Source organism: Panulirus ornatus, chromosome 12, assembly GCF_036320965.1.
Source record: "Panulirus ornatus isolate Po-2019 chromosome 12, ASM3632096v1, whole genome shotgun sequence".
In the NCBI taxonomy this organism is placed as follows: Eukaryota; Metazoa; Arthropoda; class Malacostraca; order Decapoda; family Palinuridae; genus Panulirus; species Panulirus ornatus.
The window spans coordinates 65,080,623-65,099,430 of record NC_092235.1 but is presented as its reverse complement, the minus strand read 5'-3'; the positions used below and the strand labels follow the sequence as shown (position 1 = coordinate 65,099,430).

Sequence of the window (18,808 nt, the reverse complement as noted above, 5' to 3'; positions counted from 1 at the left end):
TAATTATGATACTAATAATGATTATGATGATAATAATGAAAATGATAGTAAGATCATTATTATCATCATCATTATCATTACTATTATTATCATTATTATTATCATTATTATTAATATTATTATTATTATTATTATTATTATTATTATTATTATTATTATTATTATTATTATTATCATTATTATTATCATTATTATTATTATTATTATTATTATTATCATTATTATCATTATCATTATTATCATTATTATTACCATTATTACTATCATTACTATTGGCCAAGATCATGATAAACTCAAAACAGACAAGTCCAATTATAGTTCTCACCGCCTGAGATAGTCGACCTTCAGAGAAATCCTTGGGATACGTGAATATCTTTGCTTACTGTGTGAGGAGAGACATTCAGTTTATTATGCCTTACAAGTGCGTCAGTAGGATCTGCAAAAGACATGATGATGCCCCCATTACCGTAGTCTTATCATAGCCAGGCATGTGTCACTCCACAGAACTAGGTCATTGCTGGTAGGTCAGATGACGGAAGCGCTCCGCTTCTGTACATGTTTAGTCTTGGCCTATCTACAGGAAAATATTAGTGAGAACTCGTGGATAATGATATGTGGTTTGTGGTAATATATATATATGATCGAAGATATTCCTTGATAGTATAGTATGAACTTATACACATACATTATAATACACTCATTCATAACAGTTCCACACATATATAAATCAACAACGATGATAGATAACTGACACATGCATACTTGTGTAAATAAGACTTCGTCCACACATAACAAAGGGGCCTGTATCATCAAGTGCTCTCTAGGAGAGAAGTAACAACAAAAAAAAATATAAATTTAGACTTAAAGACAAAGAAAGAAAATGTTAGATTCTATATATAGAAAGAAAATGTTAAATCCTTTGATTAGCAGCGCTTCTCTCGGCACACATCCTTATCTCCTCATTTAATGGTGTTGAAACCTTTTATCATATTACGTAATACCATTGAATCCTTCAGGAACAAGCTACTGCGTATTTGAGTCCATTTTACATTATACCTTTTGTTGGCGACGTAAGCTCATTAGTGACTCGAAAGACAATGTTGTTTACTTATTTATTTGCTGAAAAACAATGACATTCGAAGAACGTTTATTGCATTCATATACTTGTCTCTCACTCACTAGATAAACAGTTCTTTCCCAGAAGTAATAATGAAGCCTTGCTTATTTTCTATCCTGGTTCATATTTTTTCTGGATTCCTTAATAAGGTGATGGGATCGAAGACAACAGACGTTCCATGCTTCATAGTGGAACGACTGTGGATTGAAATAACGGCAGAACTGTATAATATGCAAGTGGGGCTAAGACGACTGTATCCCCCTGGGATGTGTAGCTGAAGTTATAATCAGAGGTGAGGCGTATCTGACCTTGCTTCCGAGACTCTGAGCGTTACATCCTGTTGTTTGGTTGGTTGGAGAATGGTAACTGCTGGATTTCTGGAGTTCTTCTGAAAGACAACTTTCGATTCGTGAGAGTTACAGTCTCTATGGTTCTTGTTCGCTGGGTCTTGAGCAGAGACTTTTGGTCGCTGATAACTGAGTTATGATCTTTAGTTGCTTGTGTCTACATTATCATGGCACTTTGGTCTGCTGGTACTTGGGTTCTTTCCTTTCGTTGTAGTTACGTAGATTCCGGCCTTTGCTTGCTGTTACCTGGGTTCTTACCTTTGGTTGCTGGTACCCTGGTTCCAGCCTTAGCTTACTGTTACCTGGGTTCTTACCTTTGGTTACTGGTACCCTGGTTCCAGCCTTTGATTGGTGGTACATGGGTTTACATCTTTGGTTGCTGGTACCCTGGTTCCAGCCTCTGATTGCTGGTACATGGGTTTACATCTTTGGTTGCTGGTACCCTGGTTTAAGCCTTTGATTGCTGGTGCATGGGTTCACATTTTTGGTTGCTGTACCCGGGTTCCAGCCTTTGGTTGCTGGTACATGAGTTCTGGCCTCTCGTTTTGGTCTTCGGTGCTGAAGCCTTAATCAACCCCTGAAACCTTACGACAATGCAACAAAGAATATGACCAGTGGCAGTACCTTTTCTCAGGCTCTCTCTAAGGTTTGGTTAGCTCCTGTTGCTCCTTTTCTTCAGACCGACGTTGATCGTAGCGGACAGCTACTGGCATGAAGAGCCACAGGGTAAAGCTGGTGAGAAGCATCCCCGCCACCATCCACATACTGAGAGCATAACTGTTGCTCACGTCACGGACGAAACCTACGGGAGAAGGAGGTGACACACACATCACTGAGCCATGAGGGTGAAATTCAATATGAAATAATACAATAAATGCCATCAATAATACGTATTGTTGTACAACTGCTAACCCACAATCTGAACCATGTTAGAGCATAGATGAATAAGAAACGCTTTAACTGAAACGTATATGAAATATTCTGAGAAAAGATCGAATACACAGAACAAAAGGTGCTCACATCGTCTACATGCATAGCGAGGTTGTACGTATAGCAACAGAAGGTGCTACAGATATTTCCAGCTGACGGACGTAGCTTGACGCTAGTGGCTTCAATGACTTACAGCCCAAACCCCCAAACCACCAGCCAAGTGGTGCTCAGCGAGGTAAATAAAATAACATCAAGTGTGGGAAGGTTCCGAATATAAGACGGACGATTGCAATCAACATGAATTACATGGAAAAAAAAGCAACATTAGAATGACACAATACAATAGTACCTTACCTATCAGAGGTCCCAGAGTTATAAAACCAATAGCCACAGTTAGACAACAAGCCCCAAACGCCGGCGCCAGGTTCTCCAGTCCCATAACGTCGATTATCACGAGGTTGTAGAGGCCCATGTTTGATCCCACCCCACACCCGAACAAGGCCATCACCATCAACAGATGCCTCAGGTCCGTCAGGAATGGGAAGACTGTGGGGACACATTGTGAGTATTATTAGCCCGACAAGAAATGATGCTAGAGTGAAACAGAGCAGCAGCTCGTCGGATCGTGAGCACAGCACCTGTCAGATTATGCCAGAAGATAAGACTTAAAGTTAACAGAGCTTAGTATAGCTGGAGAAACTGAAAGCTGTGTTAGTCCACTTCGTGAGGTTCATTTGGAGTTAGATAAGCATCAGTGCGATACATCTGTCGGAAATCAAAGTTTTGGTAGTCTAATTCTTAAACAAAAGTTTTGTGTTTATGTTGGTTTTAAACATGGTATCTGCACCTTGAGAGAGGAAAAAAGGTGTGAGGACGATGGCGAAAAGTGACCATATTGTTCTACTGTCTTTTATATAGAATTGTATATGAACTCTATATATCTTAATGATCCTACAGAACAGTGACAATTACTTGCTTCGAGGTTACAAGTTGTAAACATCCAACACACAATTCACAATGAGAGTCAAGGGTTAGAGAAGAGAGCAAAACATGTAAAGAAAAACTTGTTCAATTAGCTTACTGAACACTGTGAAGGAGATCAGAGCGAAGCCGGCCACGTAACACCTCTGTATCTTGAACCTGGGCCAGTCAGAACAGACGGACGCCAGCAGACGCACAAGAAGGTTGCAGATGGCCGCCACGGACAGGCACCAGGCAGCGTCTTCGAGGGTGTGACCTGATGCCTGCATTGCAAACGGCACCGTCATCATGAAGTTGAAGTACCCGGTGATGCAGAGACACCCGCCCAGGGCGATGATGCAGGCCCGTGGAGAACGCAACACCTTCAGGCCAGATATCGTGGACTGTGCCACTCGCTGGACGATAGTGCAGACGGAGGACGTGGTCTGCGAATCGTCGTCAGATTCGAACTCGTCGGTTCGATCAGCATCGGGCATCACCAAGATGCTGGTCACGTCTAGCAGAGAGAGAGCGAGGGACGAGTTCTTCCTAGATGACCAGGATGCCTCACTTATACGACGACCAACACGTCTTCTCAGTCTTGCGTCAGCGGTGATCCTCTCCAGATCTGATTCGGATTCGTGATGGCTTAAAGTAAATGACACGTTTGGCTTGGGGCTCACAAAGCCCTTGGTTACGCACAACTTGCTATGCTCTGGCGACATCAGAGACGCATCCACCTCCTGAGGCTGGTTTGTGACCTGTGGATGGGACTTCTTCAAGTGCCATTCGACAGGGTGGAAGAAGGAGACTCCCACGCAGCTATGCAGAATCAGGGCGCCCAGAATCAAAGCTGCTCCTCTGAAGCCGAACTCATCCTGCAATAAACGAACTAGAGGTGCGCCAACCATCGGCCCCATGCAGATACCCGCGTTCATTATCGCATTCGCCGCGCCTCGCTTGCAGTCGAAGTAGAGAGGAAGGATACAGAAACACATACAGACCAAGACACCTCCGCCAGCTCCTGTGGAGAAAAGCAATCCGGAGCTACATATTGCGTGGGTACCAAATTCTTTTTCATCTGAAAAATTATGCATCTTATATGTATCAATGTTTTACTTTACATATATATATATATATATATATATATCTTATATGTATCAATGTTTTACTTTACATATATATATATATATATATATATATATATATATATATATATATATATATATATATATATATATTATCCCTGGGGATAGGGGAGAAAGAATACTTCCCACGTATTCCCTGCGTGTCGTAGAAGGCGACTGAAAGGGGAGGGAGCGGGGGGCTGGAAATCCTCCCCTCTCACTTTTTTTTTTTTTTTTTTTTTTTTTTTTTTTAATTTTCCAAAAGAGGGAACAGAGAAGGGGCCCAGGTGAGGATATTCCCTCAAGGGCCCAGTCCTCTGTTCTCAACGCTACCTCGCTAATGCGGGAAATGGCGAATAGTATGAAAGAAAAGAAAGATATATATATATATATATATATATATATATATATATATATATATATATATATATATATATATATATATATATATATACATACATAACATAAGCAGTGGTAAGAAAAATAGGAGAGTGTTGTTCGTACTCGATAGTTAATGATGTTCAAATAAGATCACCATAGGGGGTCCATAAACCATTGTCTAAGCAAAACCCCTTAATGAGAACATTAACGATCCAACTATGTCAATGGACTGCCAAGCATAGCGTGATCACTCACTTCCTGTAGGCGAAGGGACAGCCGCAAATATTCTTACATATAATATCTACTTCTAATAACAGTTGTGGCGATGATAGGAGATGTATCCTAACACAACTGTTGATAACTAAAAGACTCAAATTCACAAGTGCAAAGGAAATCTGGTTAATGCAAACTCACTGACATGTTCAAAAATAAACAACACACGTTGAAGTTCCTGCCTCACAGCATAGTACTGACTAGCGGCTCTACTTAGTCACTCGTGGCAAAAGGTTAATTAAGGTGGCATGAACTGGTTATACATATCCTGCCGGTCAGGCTTGGTTGTACGTGCACCAGGATCCAGGATTGTGGCACTCCCCAGCAAGCGACGGCCAACGTTCCCCAGGTCAGGTTGGCCTTAGACGTGCACTAGTCACACATACAGCAGGACGCGCCCACCGTACGTCCTTGGTACAGCTCACTTGTTCCCGTCCACACACTGGTATGATTCTCTGTAGTCCCATACTGGCGCGCGGCAATACCCCTACTGTTGTATGACCTTAACTGGTGCAGGGTACGACCCCTACTGTTGTATGACCTCAACTGGTGTACGGTACGACCCCCACTGTTGCACGACCCCAACTGGTGCACGGCACGACCCCTTACTGTTGTATGACCCCAACTGGTGCGCGGCACGACCCTTAACTGGTACCCTGACTGGTGCTTTGTTGGAATTGGAGTTATCAGTGTCTCTTGTAGACATATCATTGACTCGTTACTCTTACAGGAGGATGAGTCTGGCACACTTTACTAAGACGTTCTGTGTAACAGAGCGAGGTATGGCTGACCGGGATACCTGGTAGATGTTAACGCTATTCCCTCAGGGCTAGACAAACTGTCTTGTGTCTGCGCGGACCTGATACTCACTGACCCCCTTGTCTCTGTGCTATCCTGATGGGTCACTGACCCTCGTCTCTGTTTCTGCGTGAGGTGGAATGTCATTTGCTGCATCACCAAGGCAATCATTTCTGTGTCCTTTGTTAATTACTCCACTAATTCACTTTTTCGTTTTTCCACACTCGTTACATTCTCGTTGTCACGTTGCTTAGCACTTTAACGTTTCATAGAATCTAAAGATTTATTCACTACTTATGAAACAATTTCACAAGAACATCCTTAATCAGTAAACTCTCCGATGCGTGAGTGAGGCATGGCGTTGATAACCCTGGCCACAGACTTCACTAGGGGTGGATCTAATGTTTACACACCGCACACACAAACTCCTTATCTCCCAGCCGGCACTGTCCTGTTACACACACACACACACATACACACACACACACACACACACGATACCAATATGATTGCAGGAATGATTCTTGATTACAAAAATGATTCCTCTTCATATCAGTCTGGTATGAGTTAAGTCATGAACACGATCGATAATCCTATACCTACCACTCAGGAGGGAATACGAAAAGAACAGGAACGCCGGAGAAGGAGTGAAAGCTGAAATCATGAGAGAGACTGATGCCAAAACAGCTCCAGTGATGCCGACTTTTCTCCAGCCAAACTCCTTGGTGAGGGGTCTCATGATGGGTCCCATGACGTGCCATATGAAGCACTGGGTGTTGAAGATCCAGGCGGCCGTGGTGGAGGAGGAACCCTCCTGCAGCAGGTAGGGTGAGAAGATCACGCCGAAGCACCGTCCCGCCATGGGAACGAAAGTCTGCGAGAGACGAGGAAGTTAATAGCTTCTAATCGTATGCAAATCATGATCATACCACCGGACGACCAGTAAGTCACCAGACATACACATTAAATGGCATTATTCAATAAGACTTAGCGTCCACCGAGGTATTAGCAGCAACAAACATCTCCCAGCGGTCGACATCAGTAAGCTACATCTCTCGGAGGGAAAAGGTAATGGTAGTATTCACGGATGATGGAGATCTAATTTTTACCATTTACTTTTCTACTCCATCTTCTCTCTCTCTCTCTCTCTCTCTCTCTCTCTCTCTCTCTCTCTCTCTCTCTCTCTCTCTCTCTCTCTCTCTCTCTCTCTCTCTCTCTCTCTTAGATTGTCCTTAATTCCGTCATTAAAGACTTCTTAGCCTTTCATCTCCCACTGTGTGAAACTGTAAACAGTAGCGGGTGAGAACCGAGATCAAAGTTGTCCATGAAAATATTGATCTGTAGGATGAGGGCCAGCCAGCCAACCCTCACGTCAAATGATGAAGAAAATCAAGATTCTTCCACATACTAACTTGTTCCGCTGATTCTTATGTGTTGGTGGTGGAAATAAAGAAGGAGAGTTTCCAATTCTCACCAATGACCAGAGTTAGTTAGTTAGTTAGTTAGTTAGCTAGTTAGGTGGTTAGTTACTTAGTAGTTAGTGTCGGTTTGTTGGTACGTAAACCTTGATTAGACCACTGTTTACATCCATGTACTTACTAAGAGTATCTGATTATTTCATCGTCGTATTAATTTGATAACAATCATTAAACATAAACTGGAATTCACATACTAAGAACTTGTATGCAATAGAAAGAATAAGTGCTGATGATTTGTCCTTTTCAATACCAAATTAATCTTTTCAGTTAAACTTAATTCTCAACAATTTGATCAGTTATCTGCATGAAAGAAGTTACAGTTCCAAAGATAAACTCGTTGTGATTTTAGAAAAAACGGGACCTAAACTGAAACTTCAGAAAGGGATCATTTTTTTTGGTTATAGTGACCGAACACGTCCTGTTTATTGCCATCTTGAATAAAAAGAGAAATAATGTAACGTGAAAATGATGAAAAGAATTCATCAGGGCTTCTCAGGTACTTATAGAACTAACTCTATAAAGTTAGAAAGGTTATAAGAAGAAGGGGAAAAGATGGTATAAGAAATGGAAGAGAATCACAATGAAGAGGAGAAAAGAAAGGAAAGAAGAAGAGGGAAGAGAATCGTAATGGTTCATCCTCATCAGACGATATCACACGTCAGCAATCTAGTCTGCAGTCTTACGAAACACCGAATGAACATATCTCGAACCTTTCATGCCCATGTTGCAGCTGCTACACTGAAGACGCCCGACATTACTTGCGTAATTGCTCCGTACTCTCTCCCCCCCCCCCCCCCCCCCCCGCACACACACACACACACACACACACACACACACATACACATACACGCGTCATGACATCTGGTCCTGGCAAGTTTCCAGAGCGCTGCAGAAACACTTAGTCATTGAGTCAGAGAGCAAGCATGTACTCTACCGAACGAATCCTAATAATGATATTATTCTTACTGTGATTCGCTTACCATGATTATAAAGGTGCCCAGGGCTACCATCCAGCCCCAGCCTCCGTCAGGGGGTCTCATCTCTCCTGCAGCAGTATCCTCCTCCGCCTCCGCCTCCTCCTCCTCCTCCTGCTTCTTCTTCTCCTCTTTAAGATCCCCGTTCTTCTCGTTGCCTTTCGCACCCTGACAAAGGTCCCTCGGCCCACGCTGCAGCCCGACCCTCTCGTCCAGTTCGGAAACCTGGATCGCGCCACCGTCCATGAAGGCTTCGTGTGAAATGGTCATCTTGTCACCTTCGTCTTCTGTGGTCGATCATCTACCGCGGGTCGTCATTTTACGTGCGAACTCTAACGAAGTGTTGTATATCATGTGATTGCGAATACAACGTACTAAATGCATTTTCTAGTTTAACGTACATGCTCGCTCTCGTTGCTCGATGATTTCCTCACTATCCTTTTTTTTCTCCTTTTTTTCCAGCATTAAGTCTCAATCATATGTGTATTGTTCTAGCCATCACTTGCGTCATAGAAACCGAAATTCCATCTTGACCATTACTTGTCATTTTACCACGACAAGGCACCACAATATTGCCTTTAGATTCATGTATTACATCACATACGAATATTGTTTGATATTGTTTGAGCCTCTGCTTCACGGATGTTTAGTGGGGGAACGCGAGGCATGTGTTTACCCAGTCGTTGTTGCTAAGCTAGTGAGAAGCAAATCGCTCCTCCTGCTGTCTGAGATTAGTCCGTATACTTTGCGCATGCGCCAACTACTGTGGAATTTATCTGATAAAGATTCCCTTGTATTTGAATCGCTGGCCACACGATGGCCAAGAAAATATACTTCTGGTCTGTAAATACATCGACATGTCTCATGTCTTCTCGTAGAACGAATGGTGGTGGGATGATCACTGGCACTCTCGTCACAAACTCAAGTCTCACAGCTTCCACAGCTCCCCCCCTGGACCTTATCTCGTGGACATTTAGTACTTCGAGGTCTACCCACTTGACCATCCTTATCGATCCATCAGGATAATCTGTCGTATCAAACTAACCGGGTTACTTAATTCTTGATAACAGGAATTATTCATAGTATGGACACCCCAAAAATTAGTGAGGGTGGTTAAAGAAAGGGGGTCTTGCACACACAGTCAAGCTATCACTCCCAGTAGGATATCATTATGGTGCTGGCGTACTCTGGGGAGTAGCCAAGTACGAAGCCAACATTATTATGTAACAGTATTCCCCATGTCAGTAGATGAGAAACTTTATAAACTAACAGACGTTCGTCCACCACGTATGTTTGGCCTCGCATGTGTACCTTCATACGTAAGCAAAAGCCCATATGAATGTTCATCTACATGTAACGTGCCCTAAAAAACAGAGCGGCCGGAGAAGTATAGGTTTACGCATACCGTTATCCGTGTCTATATAAACCAGTTTTCCCAGTCTCGTGCTTACTCGCTCTATGCACAAAGCTGATTCGTCAGTGTTTTTCTGTCCGTCACCCAGCTCCGTCCTAGGTCTGTCTCCACTGCACATAATCAGTAGACACTCGTCTGGCAGTATTTCTTGCTACGTGTTAACATCTCTTATCAGCATCATTGCTTGCAAGGCTCTTTCTTCTTTTCCTCCTATCTTGGAGCTATGTTGCTTCAACATCAGGCAACGTATGCGTCTGGGCACAACATAGTGTCATTCCTCATGTTGGATGAGTGTGTTGAAGGGTCTTTTTTTAGTGACTGTTCGTCATTTTCCCCTCATATTCATGACAATTCCTTTTCATTTCTTTCATATAATGCCACTCAAAATGAAGGCACAAATGGAATTGCCTCCCTCTTTTCAGCACAACGTCAGTGCTCTTGCATATAATCCACTTTCAAAGTTCATCTCCGGCGAACGTCACCAGAGCAGTTTACCAATACCTAATTCAAGATTTTCCTTTTTTTTTTTTTAATTCAGGAAACAGAAGGGAATCATCTACATACAGCGGCTGTGGCAATCACCACTCTACGTACGACACCTCCGCTATCGAGCCTTATCGAACGCTCAAGTTGACACACTCTTAGTCACGTTATGAAATGTCTAGGTACGAGAGGGCACGATACGTTGTCGGGATGGTAGCCATGGAGTGTGTGGGTGGGTGCTGGTGATAAAGCAAGGGCGCTGGTAGTCATCAATGTCCCAAGTCTTTACAAAAAAAAAAAATACAAACCATCGAGTCATTGGAAAACAATAACAACAACAACAACAACAAGGCAAATGTCCCAAATTTTTATATAAAAAAACAACAACAACAAAAGAACAACAACAACAAGAACAACAACAGGCAGATCACTTGCTTACAAACGACAGACGACGACATTATGATTAAAACATAAGACGATCTCAAGAGCTGAGTGCGTGTACGAATCTAATAAGCAGTTTGGTATCACACTCTCCCCCGCACAACACCGACCCCTGGACATATCATACACTACATCCTCTGTTGCGCCACAGAATGTGGTAGGAGTGCACGGTGAATCAGGCAATTTAGAAGCAAAGAAAAAAAAAGATCGATCAAATTATCAGAGTCTCTAGACAGTGTTCAGCAGTTGTGAACGCGCAGAATCAAACGCCAAGGCTTCCCCAACCCAATATCTATATAGATTTCATTATGTGTTTTTTTTTTTCCTGTGTCCCTGCAGGCCACAAAGATTTCTCCTCCCACATCCTTCCTAGCGCTTCCTTTGATCGAAATCACTTCTTTGGAGGTTGAGGATTATGATCGATTGCGATGGATGAGGACCAACTATAAAAACAACATTTAAAGAAAATAATGATATATATCTATTAGAATATACAACATATGACAACAATTATAACCCTTTCCACTTCAGCTGATGATGCTTGCATCTACAAAACACTTTAAAGACGTAGCAACGTTTATCTCATATTCCATATTCTACATTTTCCTCTTATCTGTCACCGTATATAGTATGTGTGATGTTCACTCTATATTCACACTTGGGATTAAATCAGACGTTAGCTGGGGATCACCAGGAGTTCTTAGAAGGATTTATCCAGCTATTACGTGACGATGAATATGTATACATATCACATATACATATTCGTAGGTTGGGTATTATAAGTGATAACACATGCTTTAATATATTGTTACAAAGTAGGATTATCAAACGCCATGTCTCAGTGAACACAGACATCGGTTCAAGACGTAACGTTAACAGGCTGGTGAAATTAGATAGGTAAAGAGATTTCGATACACTGTTTCCATGTACTGTTCATGTATAGTCATCAGTCAGAAGTATATGTGATATCGCTATCGTAAGTAACACTAGGATTGTTTCCTGGTGAACAGAGTTTTAAAAGGATGAGTGAGAGGTCCAGGTACTGATAGGGTAATTACTAGCCACACTAGCATAGTTACTGGTTTGTTTCTTGAGTTGCTGAGAGGTTGGTGTTCAGTGGTGATTCCATGGGTGTCGATCCTTGGCTCCATGGGTGCTGAATCGTGATGCCATGGGTGTCGATCCTTGGCTCCATGGGCGCTGAATCGTGATGCCATGGGTGTCGATCCTTGGCTCCATGGGCGCTGAATGGTTGATGCTAAGTCGTGGATTCTTATCTAAGTTTTGAGTCCCAGTTCCCAAGCTTTAAGTCTCCCAGATCGATCGTGCATACTTTGGTCATGTGTGCTGCAGGCCTTTGCAAACTTTCAGAATCCATCACGAAGGTATAACTTCTTCTCTCCCTCGCCAGTGACGGAGGCTTAGGAGATTTCCTTCACCTCACCGACGACAGAGACCTACAAGGTATCCTTAAGGTCTGTTAAGCTCCTGTTGCTCCTCCTCTTCGGACCTTCTTTGGTCGTAGCGGACAGCGGCTGGCATGAAGAGCCACAGGGTAAAGCTGGTGAGGAGCATCCCTGCCACCATCCACATACTGAGGGCATAACTGTTGCTCACGTCTCGGACGAAACCTACGGAGGAAGAGGATGGCACATGAATCACTCACTGGTTGGCTAACGTTAAAGTCTAACTCTTGATAGCTCATCCTGAGCTCAGAATAGAAGCTGTTACATATGGGGAGGAAAGACACCAAGTTTTACTTTGAAAACATACTAGAAGCTTTCAATTTTATCAGTGATAACAATTATCTACCTATCTATCTATCTAACCATCTAGTTGAGTACAAGTCAGTGTACTAAGCTTTTTCTATTTAACTCGTCTGCTGACTTTAAATTTGCTTTTCTCCGTCAATCCATATTCATCTGTCTATGTCATGACTACCTTACTCCTAAGGACCCATTCATGGGGTTCGTGCAGCGTCAGGTGTGCAATTCATAAGAGGGAAAATGATGGATGCCTTTTGGAAGGAAAAGTTACTCGGAGAGACTCATCAGAAATAGGATATACAAGCCAGTGAGCGCTTCTGCATAGGCAGGTCAACCTCGTCAATACTATGATGATCTTTGTCTCGTTCAACGCCAACCTCTCTCTCGCGCAGGAGAGGTCTAACCGCTTGATGTCATAACACGCAGCTACAATACCAGAAAATATGGACTCGATGCGAACTTTTTTTTAAAAAGCTCCTGATATATTCTTTCGCCTTTAGCGTTTGCTGATGCAAGTTTGATTTGACTGAGGTCCATATGGGTCATCCATGGTTGCGGGTGATAGTATAAAGGAACTTGAACAAGAACAGACCAATGGGTTCTTTTCAAAGTAGCATCCTCCTCACATTCATTCATTTAAAGGAGGAAAAAAAATCAACAACTGTGCAGGTGAGGAATATAAATGTGAAGTCTTAGAAAAAACCGCGTTCAGAACGCAGAATGTCATAAAGTACCCGTGAGATTATCCACCTGTCGAACAAAAGAAAAACACATGGCCACCATGAACATACAGACCCTCACTAAGAACGCTCAACACATGAGTGATGATAACAACACACTACAGTACCTATGAGTGGGCCGAGGAGGATGAAGCCGATGCCCACCGTGAGCCAGGACGACCCCAGCACCGGCGCCAGGTTCTCCAGTCCCATAACGTCGATCATAACCAGGTTGTAGAGGCCCATCGCGGTGCCCACGCCACACCCGAACAAAGCCATCGTCGCCAACAGGTTTGTGAGGTCGGTCAGGAACGGGAAGACTGCGTGGGAAGATAGGGAAATACGAACCTGAAGCAGCTTCTCAGAGGAGCTAATAGGAAGGCAGCGCAAATGTGAAGCAAATGATAAGATGAAGAAAATGGGTTTGCAAATGAAATGGATGACACTGGAGTGATGTACTCGTTGAAGAAGCTAGTGGTACGTATTACAGAAAGTAAACTGAAACAGAGGAAGGTATAGAGACAAGACAAACATTAAGTCATAACGTGGGAAGAAAATGGATTGATTCAGAAGACTCAACAGTGACGGAAAGGAAGAGAGATGAAAGAATTTTAGTGACGAGCGAGGGAAACACTAGATAAAAGACAATAAGAGGGTAAGAGGACTGGTGTTAATCACGTAACAGAACGTAAAGATTATTCTGCGAAATCCTCATTTTTTCGCAACGTTCTTTGTCGAGAACGTTTTTCTGAAATAAGAAATGATTTTATCCTATTCAAACTTCACAGTATGTTATTGCATAGCAATGAAATAGAAATGTTTGCAAAGTTTACCTTAAGGGTCCCTCTTTATCATTCTTTCTCAAGACTGTAATTACTTAGCATAAAGTTATTCCCCTCCTTTGTCTGAATCACAGATCCATACAGTTACTAACACCGAAAGCCATTTATCATATTTCTTGCTAGTGAGCATTTTGATGATGAAGTGAGAGAGAATGGTCTACGGTTGAAGCCTTTCGTTATAATGAGAACTTCCTCATCATCTTACTGAACGCGGCGAAGGATATGACGGTGAAGCCAGCCATGTAGCATCTCTGCATGTTGAACCTGGGCCAGTCGGACAATACGGACACCACCAGACGCATGACAAGGTTGCAGATGGACGCGACGGAGAGACACCAGGCGGCGTCTTCGATGGTGTGACCCGCCGCCTGCATCGCAAATGGCACCATCATCATAAAGTTGAAATATCCACTGATGCAGAGACACCCGCCCAGGGCGATGATGCAGGCGCGTGGAGAACGCAACACCCTCAAGTCTGACACCGTGGACTGCGCCACTCGCCGGATGACTGTGCCGATGGAGGATAAGTCCCGGGAGTCAGCGGTGGAAGAGATTTCATCCACCTGTTCAGCTTCGGCGACAGTAGCCACATCCGAAACAGAGGCAGCGAGGGACGAGTTTTGCCAAGATGACCAAGATGTCTCACTTATACGACGCCCACCACGCCCCCTCATCTCCGAGTCTGGTTCACGAAGGCTCTTTGTAAATGACAGCTCTGGCGTGGAGTCAACCAGGCCCTCACTGACTACAGGTTTGCTCTCCTTCGGTGATGTCAGAAATGCGTCCACTTCCCGAGTCTGATCCGTCACCTGTGGATGAGCTTTCTTCAAATGCCACTCGACAGGGTGGAAGAAGGAGGCTCCCACGCAGCTATGCAGAACTAAGGCGCCCAGGATCAAAGCTGCTCCTCTGAAGCCGTATTCATCCTGCAGGAGGCGAACTAGAGGTGCGCCAACCATCGGCCCCACAGAGATGCCTGCCGACGTTATAGCACACGCCTTCCCTCGCCGACGGTCGAAGTAAGTATGGACAATGTTGAGGCATATGCAAATCACCATACCCCCGCCACTACCTGCGGATGAGATCAAACGAGAGTTTTATTCGACGTGGAGAATAACTCGCCAAAAATCTAACCATTAGTTATATCTGCTTATTCCATCAATCCTTGGAAAGGCATCAGAAACATTTAATGAAATCATGAGTAATTTTATTTTCAATGCTAAATACTGCTCATGCATAAACCTATACCTACCACTCAGGAGGGAATACGAAAAGAACAGGAACGCCGGAGAAGGAGTGAAAGCTGAAATCATGAGAGAGACTGATGCCAAAGCAGCTCCAGTGATGCCGACTTTTCTCCAGCCAAATTCCTTGGTGAGGGGTCTCGTGATAGGTCCCATGGCGTTCCATATGAAGCACTGGGTGTTGAAGACCCAGGCCGCCGTGGTGGAGGAGGAACCCTCCTGCAGCAGGTAGGGTGAGAAGATCACGCCGAAGCACCGCGTCATCATGGGGATTAGAGTCTGTGAGAAAAGAAGTCGTTGTGAATATCGCGTGCAACGCGAGGCTGACGAAACCTCTTAATCATGAACACTAAGAGCCAAAAACAGATTGAGGAATGACTCGAAGATATGCTGCACGAAGTTAAACCCGTGGTGATTATAGGACGGCTTCGTAAACAGCAAGAATATTATCCAAATGCCGTCAAAAGACGGGGCTCGATCGTTAACGAAAACAAACTATAATCCATGCAGAAAATATGATAGACAAGCCATCATCCGTGCAGAAAATAAGATAGACAAACCATCATCCGTGCAGAAAATAAGATAGATCGTATTCATCAGGATTTAGGACACACATGACTTAGGTGTTCATTCTTACTAACTATGTACTTTGATCATTAATCCCAGAGTGCTTACTGGACAAGACAATTTCAAGATGTTACCCACCAAGATTTGGTAAGATACATTATTTTGCAGTATCAAATGAACAGTGAGTATATATTGCGAGTACAAATTGTTAATTATGACCTGTAAGTTCAATATGTGCTGAAATGCTTGTTGGCCTAAATGGACTTATACCTCCATAATCTGAAGAGATATATCGTAGTTTGATTAGGCTGTGCCATTTCGTACCAGATCAAGTGGTCCAAGTCTTATTCATTCATAAAGGGTTCGTTAGGCAGACAGGTAGACGTACATCCAGACACATTGATTTCATACAGGTCTGTATGGGAGGCGACCGTGGCCTAGATGGGGTCTTAGGGATACCAATATTATGACACAGTATGAATGTAAACCTGAAACTGGGAGTATATTAACTTAGCGACCTATTAACATCTTTATTCCTGAAGTAAACAACCAGTGTTGGAAGTTTATTGTTAGTTAGTCTGAAACTATGATATAAACGAGGTTTTATATGTGTATATATAGATATATGTACAAAATTCTGAAACTAGTTTTTTGATATCTGTTTGGAACGTCTTGAACAATGGCAACTACGTAACTATGTAAACAGGTATCACTGTGGCATCTTCCCCAGGGTCATCGCCCCTGGCGGATCTCCGAGTCTGAATGAACCGTCATAAACTACGACAAGTGAGACTCTGTGACTTTAGACATGACCTAATAAACACACAACTGTCCCTGATCTTCATTCGTTTTACTTGTACACAATATTTGTCGGATGGCGTTCGTTACTTCGACGTATCATGACACAAAGTATTTCCTTCCCCAAACCCCTAATATATGTATACCCAATCCACTCCATTTAAGAAAAAAACGTCCAGAAGAAACCAGAGTCCACTCGTAAAGAGAGAGAGAGAGAGAGAGAGAGAGAGAGAGAGAGAGAGAGAGAGAGAGAGAGAGAGAGAGAGAGAGAGAGAGAGAGAGAGAGAGGTCAATCTCATCCATGACTGCGCAACTTCGTTGTGTTGGCAGTGGTCCCTGCGTACCGCGTCAGCAGGCACAGAGCACTGCCAAGAAAAAGTAGATACTTAGACTGGCAATGGCAAGAGGTTGATTCTCCGTGTTGACATGATACTAAGGGAACTCCACACTAAACTCAAACGCTGTGGTCTATTTTCACTCAACGAAAACCCAATCTAATGATCTAGGACGATGTAGGAATCGAAGGACTTTTAACAGGGCAGACATTAAGAACTGAGATTCTTGCAGCTTCTGCTTCTTACCATGATGATAAAGCTCCCTAGGACCACCATCCAGCCCCAGCCTCCGTCAGGAGGTCTCATCTCCCACACGTCATCCTCGGCTTCGTCCCCAACATCGCATAACTTCTGCTTCCTGTCACCGTTCTGACGCAAGTCCCGCGATTGACACTTCTTTTCATATCTAAGGTCCTCCTTGAAGATCTTAGCAACACCTACTCCCCTAGAGAGGCTTGCATCGGCCTGTATTTTCTGTGAACTTGTCATTTTTTTTCCTCTATTTCTCCCTTCTCACGTAGGGACGATGTGCGTAAACTATGGCGATTTTCACGGAAGCGCTTCTCATATCGTGTTCTGTGATCGATCTTCGTGGCCAAACAATCTCCAAATCGATCTCGCCGTCTTGACAGCCAGGGCGCCGTACTTCGACAACTGCTTGCGATGTATTTTTCACCTCGAGGAGTCGTTGACCTGGGGACTTACACGAAGCAAGTCTTCCCAGTACTTGTAAGAGAGAGACAAGGTCATGACTCTTTTCACCTATGATGTGTCTCACTCTATCACTTTCCTATCTCTCTTTCTTATCCCTGTGCACTGCAGCGCATCACACAAGCACATGTCTCTATCACGGTGGCTTCGCAACTGGACAGGATGAGTGCAACTCTTCTCAGGAAGCGGCAGACGCTGCAGAGCCAAGTGCTTTGCAACACGCATTCGCACTATTTGTGAGAAGCTGGCCAAGGCGTCATCTTACCCTTCTCACTGCGAGCGAGGTCGGTACACTTTCACAGACGCATTTCTTATTAGTGGGTTCTCTCTCTTAGCTTGCCACGTTAATTGCATATAATCATGCACTTGATTATATAAGATATACTTCATTTTCTTAAAGCTAGATCTCTCTTATCACAGACTTATTCATTGATAATTAGTGAAAAGCGAGTGTGACCTGTTAGAGTAAAAACGATGCAGCATAGACACTTGTGTTTTGATATGGTCTTACCTATTCACTGAGTCATTAGTCTTTTATCTTGATTTGATCTCACCTGTACATTGAGTCATTCGTCTTGTTTAGAGAGAAAACATTCTTTAGCGATACGGTAAACTTATGTATCTATTTGCTTATCAGAGAATTGAATTTTTTTTTTTTAACTTGGAGGACCTCTTGACTTTATCATCGAAGATAAGGAGGGAAGATTCAAGGTCACATGCGTGGATGATATCTGTGAGTAAAGAAAGGGCCAAGTCTTCTGAGAAAGTGTTTAGATAAGTATTGTTAGTTCTAATGGTTACCCATCTGCGTCAGGTCATAAAGCCAGATCCGGAAACCCAAATAGAAAAGCGTCGTCCGCTCATGCCCTTTCGTAACGTCTCACTGATAATGGTATAAACAGAATAATAAAAGAGTTTCAGATTATATGTCGCAGTAGTATAAAGTTTTCCGTGTTCCTCCACCAAACTGGTTTTGATCAAACATGAGTTGTGTTTGCTTGAAGGTGTAGGAACATGTCGTCACAATTAAACATCATTTGTCACCTGTGGTTCTTGTGTGACAGAGCGTTTTCCTTCACTGGTTTCTGAAGCGGATATCTACG

At 43.2% G+C, this 18,808-nt stretch overlaps 2 protein-coding genes across 4 annotated transcripts; both read right to left on the bottom strand.

Annotated features, from left to right (window-relative positions):
- Positions 1-621: 621 nt before the first annotated feature.
- Positions 622-9,295, bottom strand: LOC139752149 (monocarboxylate transporter 12-B-like). Of its 3 annotated transcripts, XR_011713488.1 has the most exons (6): positions 8,392-9,292; positions 6,537-6,807; positions 3,476-4,378; positions 2,749-2,940; positions 1,863-2,266; positions 622-1,806 (listed from the first exon to the last, which is right to left on the bottom strand). XR_011713488.1 is itself a non-coding variant. In XM_071668078.1 (5 exons), exons 1-5 carry the CDS (start codon positions 8,653-8,655, stop codon positions 2,106-2,108), a joined length of 1,791 nt encoding a protein of 596 aa, XP_071524179.1. In that variant the 5' UTR covers positions 8,656-9,292; the 3' UTR covers positions 622-2,105. The 3 variants fall into 3 exon arrangements, 2 of the variants coding, with proteins under 2 accessions (XP_071524179.1, XP_071524180.1); XM_071668078.1 differs by having other exon boundaries at positions 622-2,266; XM_071668079.1 differs by lacking the exon at positions 2,749-2,940 and having other exon boundaries at positions 622-2,266; positions 8,392-9,295.
- A 1,885-nt stretch (positions 9,296-11,180) lies between these two features.
- LOC139752150 (monocarboxylate transporter 12-B-like) lies at positions 11,181-17,913 on the bottom strand. Its single transcript, XM_071668080.1, has 5 exons — positions 17,241-17,913; positions 15,303-15,573; positions 14,256-15,122; positions 13,337-13,528; positions 11,181-12,354 (listed from the first exon to the last, which is right to left on the bottom strand). Exons 1-5 carry the CDS (start codon positions 17,481-17,483, stop codon positions 12,194-12,196), a joined length of 1,734 nt encoding a protein of 577 aa, XP_071524181.1. The 5' UTR covers positions 17,484-17,913; the 3' UTR covers positions 11,181-12,193.
- Between the last annotated feature and the right edge of the window lie 895 nt (positions 17,914-18,808).

Coding starts and splice junctions, on each gene's coding strand:
- LOC139752149 (XM_071668078.1), bottom strand. CDS start 8,655: ATGACCATTTCACACGAAGCCTTCATGGACGGTGGCGCGATCCAGGTT. Junction 6,808..8,391: donor TGGGCACCTTTATAATCATG/GTAAGCGAATCA, acceptor CGTCTCTCGCAG/ACTTTCGTTCCCATGGCGGG. Junction 4,379..6,536: donor TTCGTATTCCCTCCTGAGTG/GTAGGTATAGGA, acceptor TTTTCTCCACAG/GAGCTGGCGGAGGTGTCTTG.
- LOC139752150 (XM_071668080.1), bottom strand. CDS start 17,483: ATGACAAGTTCACAGAAAATACAGGCCGATGCAAGCCTCTCTAGGGGA. Junction 15,574..17,240: donor TAGGGAGCTTTATCATCATG/GTAAGAAGCAGA, acceptor CTTTTCTCACAG/ACTCTAATCCCCATGATGAC. Junction 12,355..13,336: donor CCTCCTCGGCCCACTCATAG/GTACTGTAGTGT, acceptor CTTCCTCCGTAG/GTTTCGTCCGAGACGTGAGC.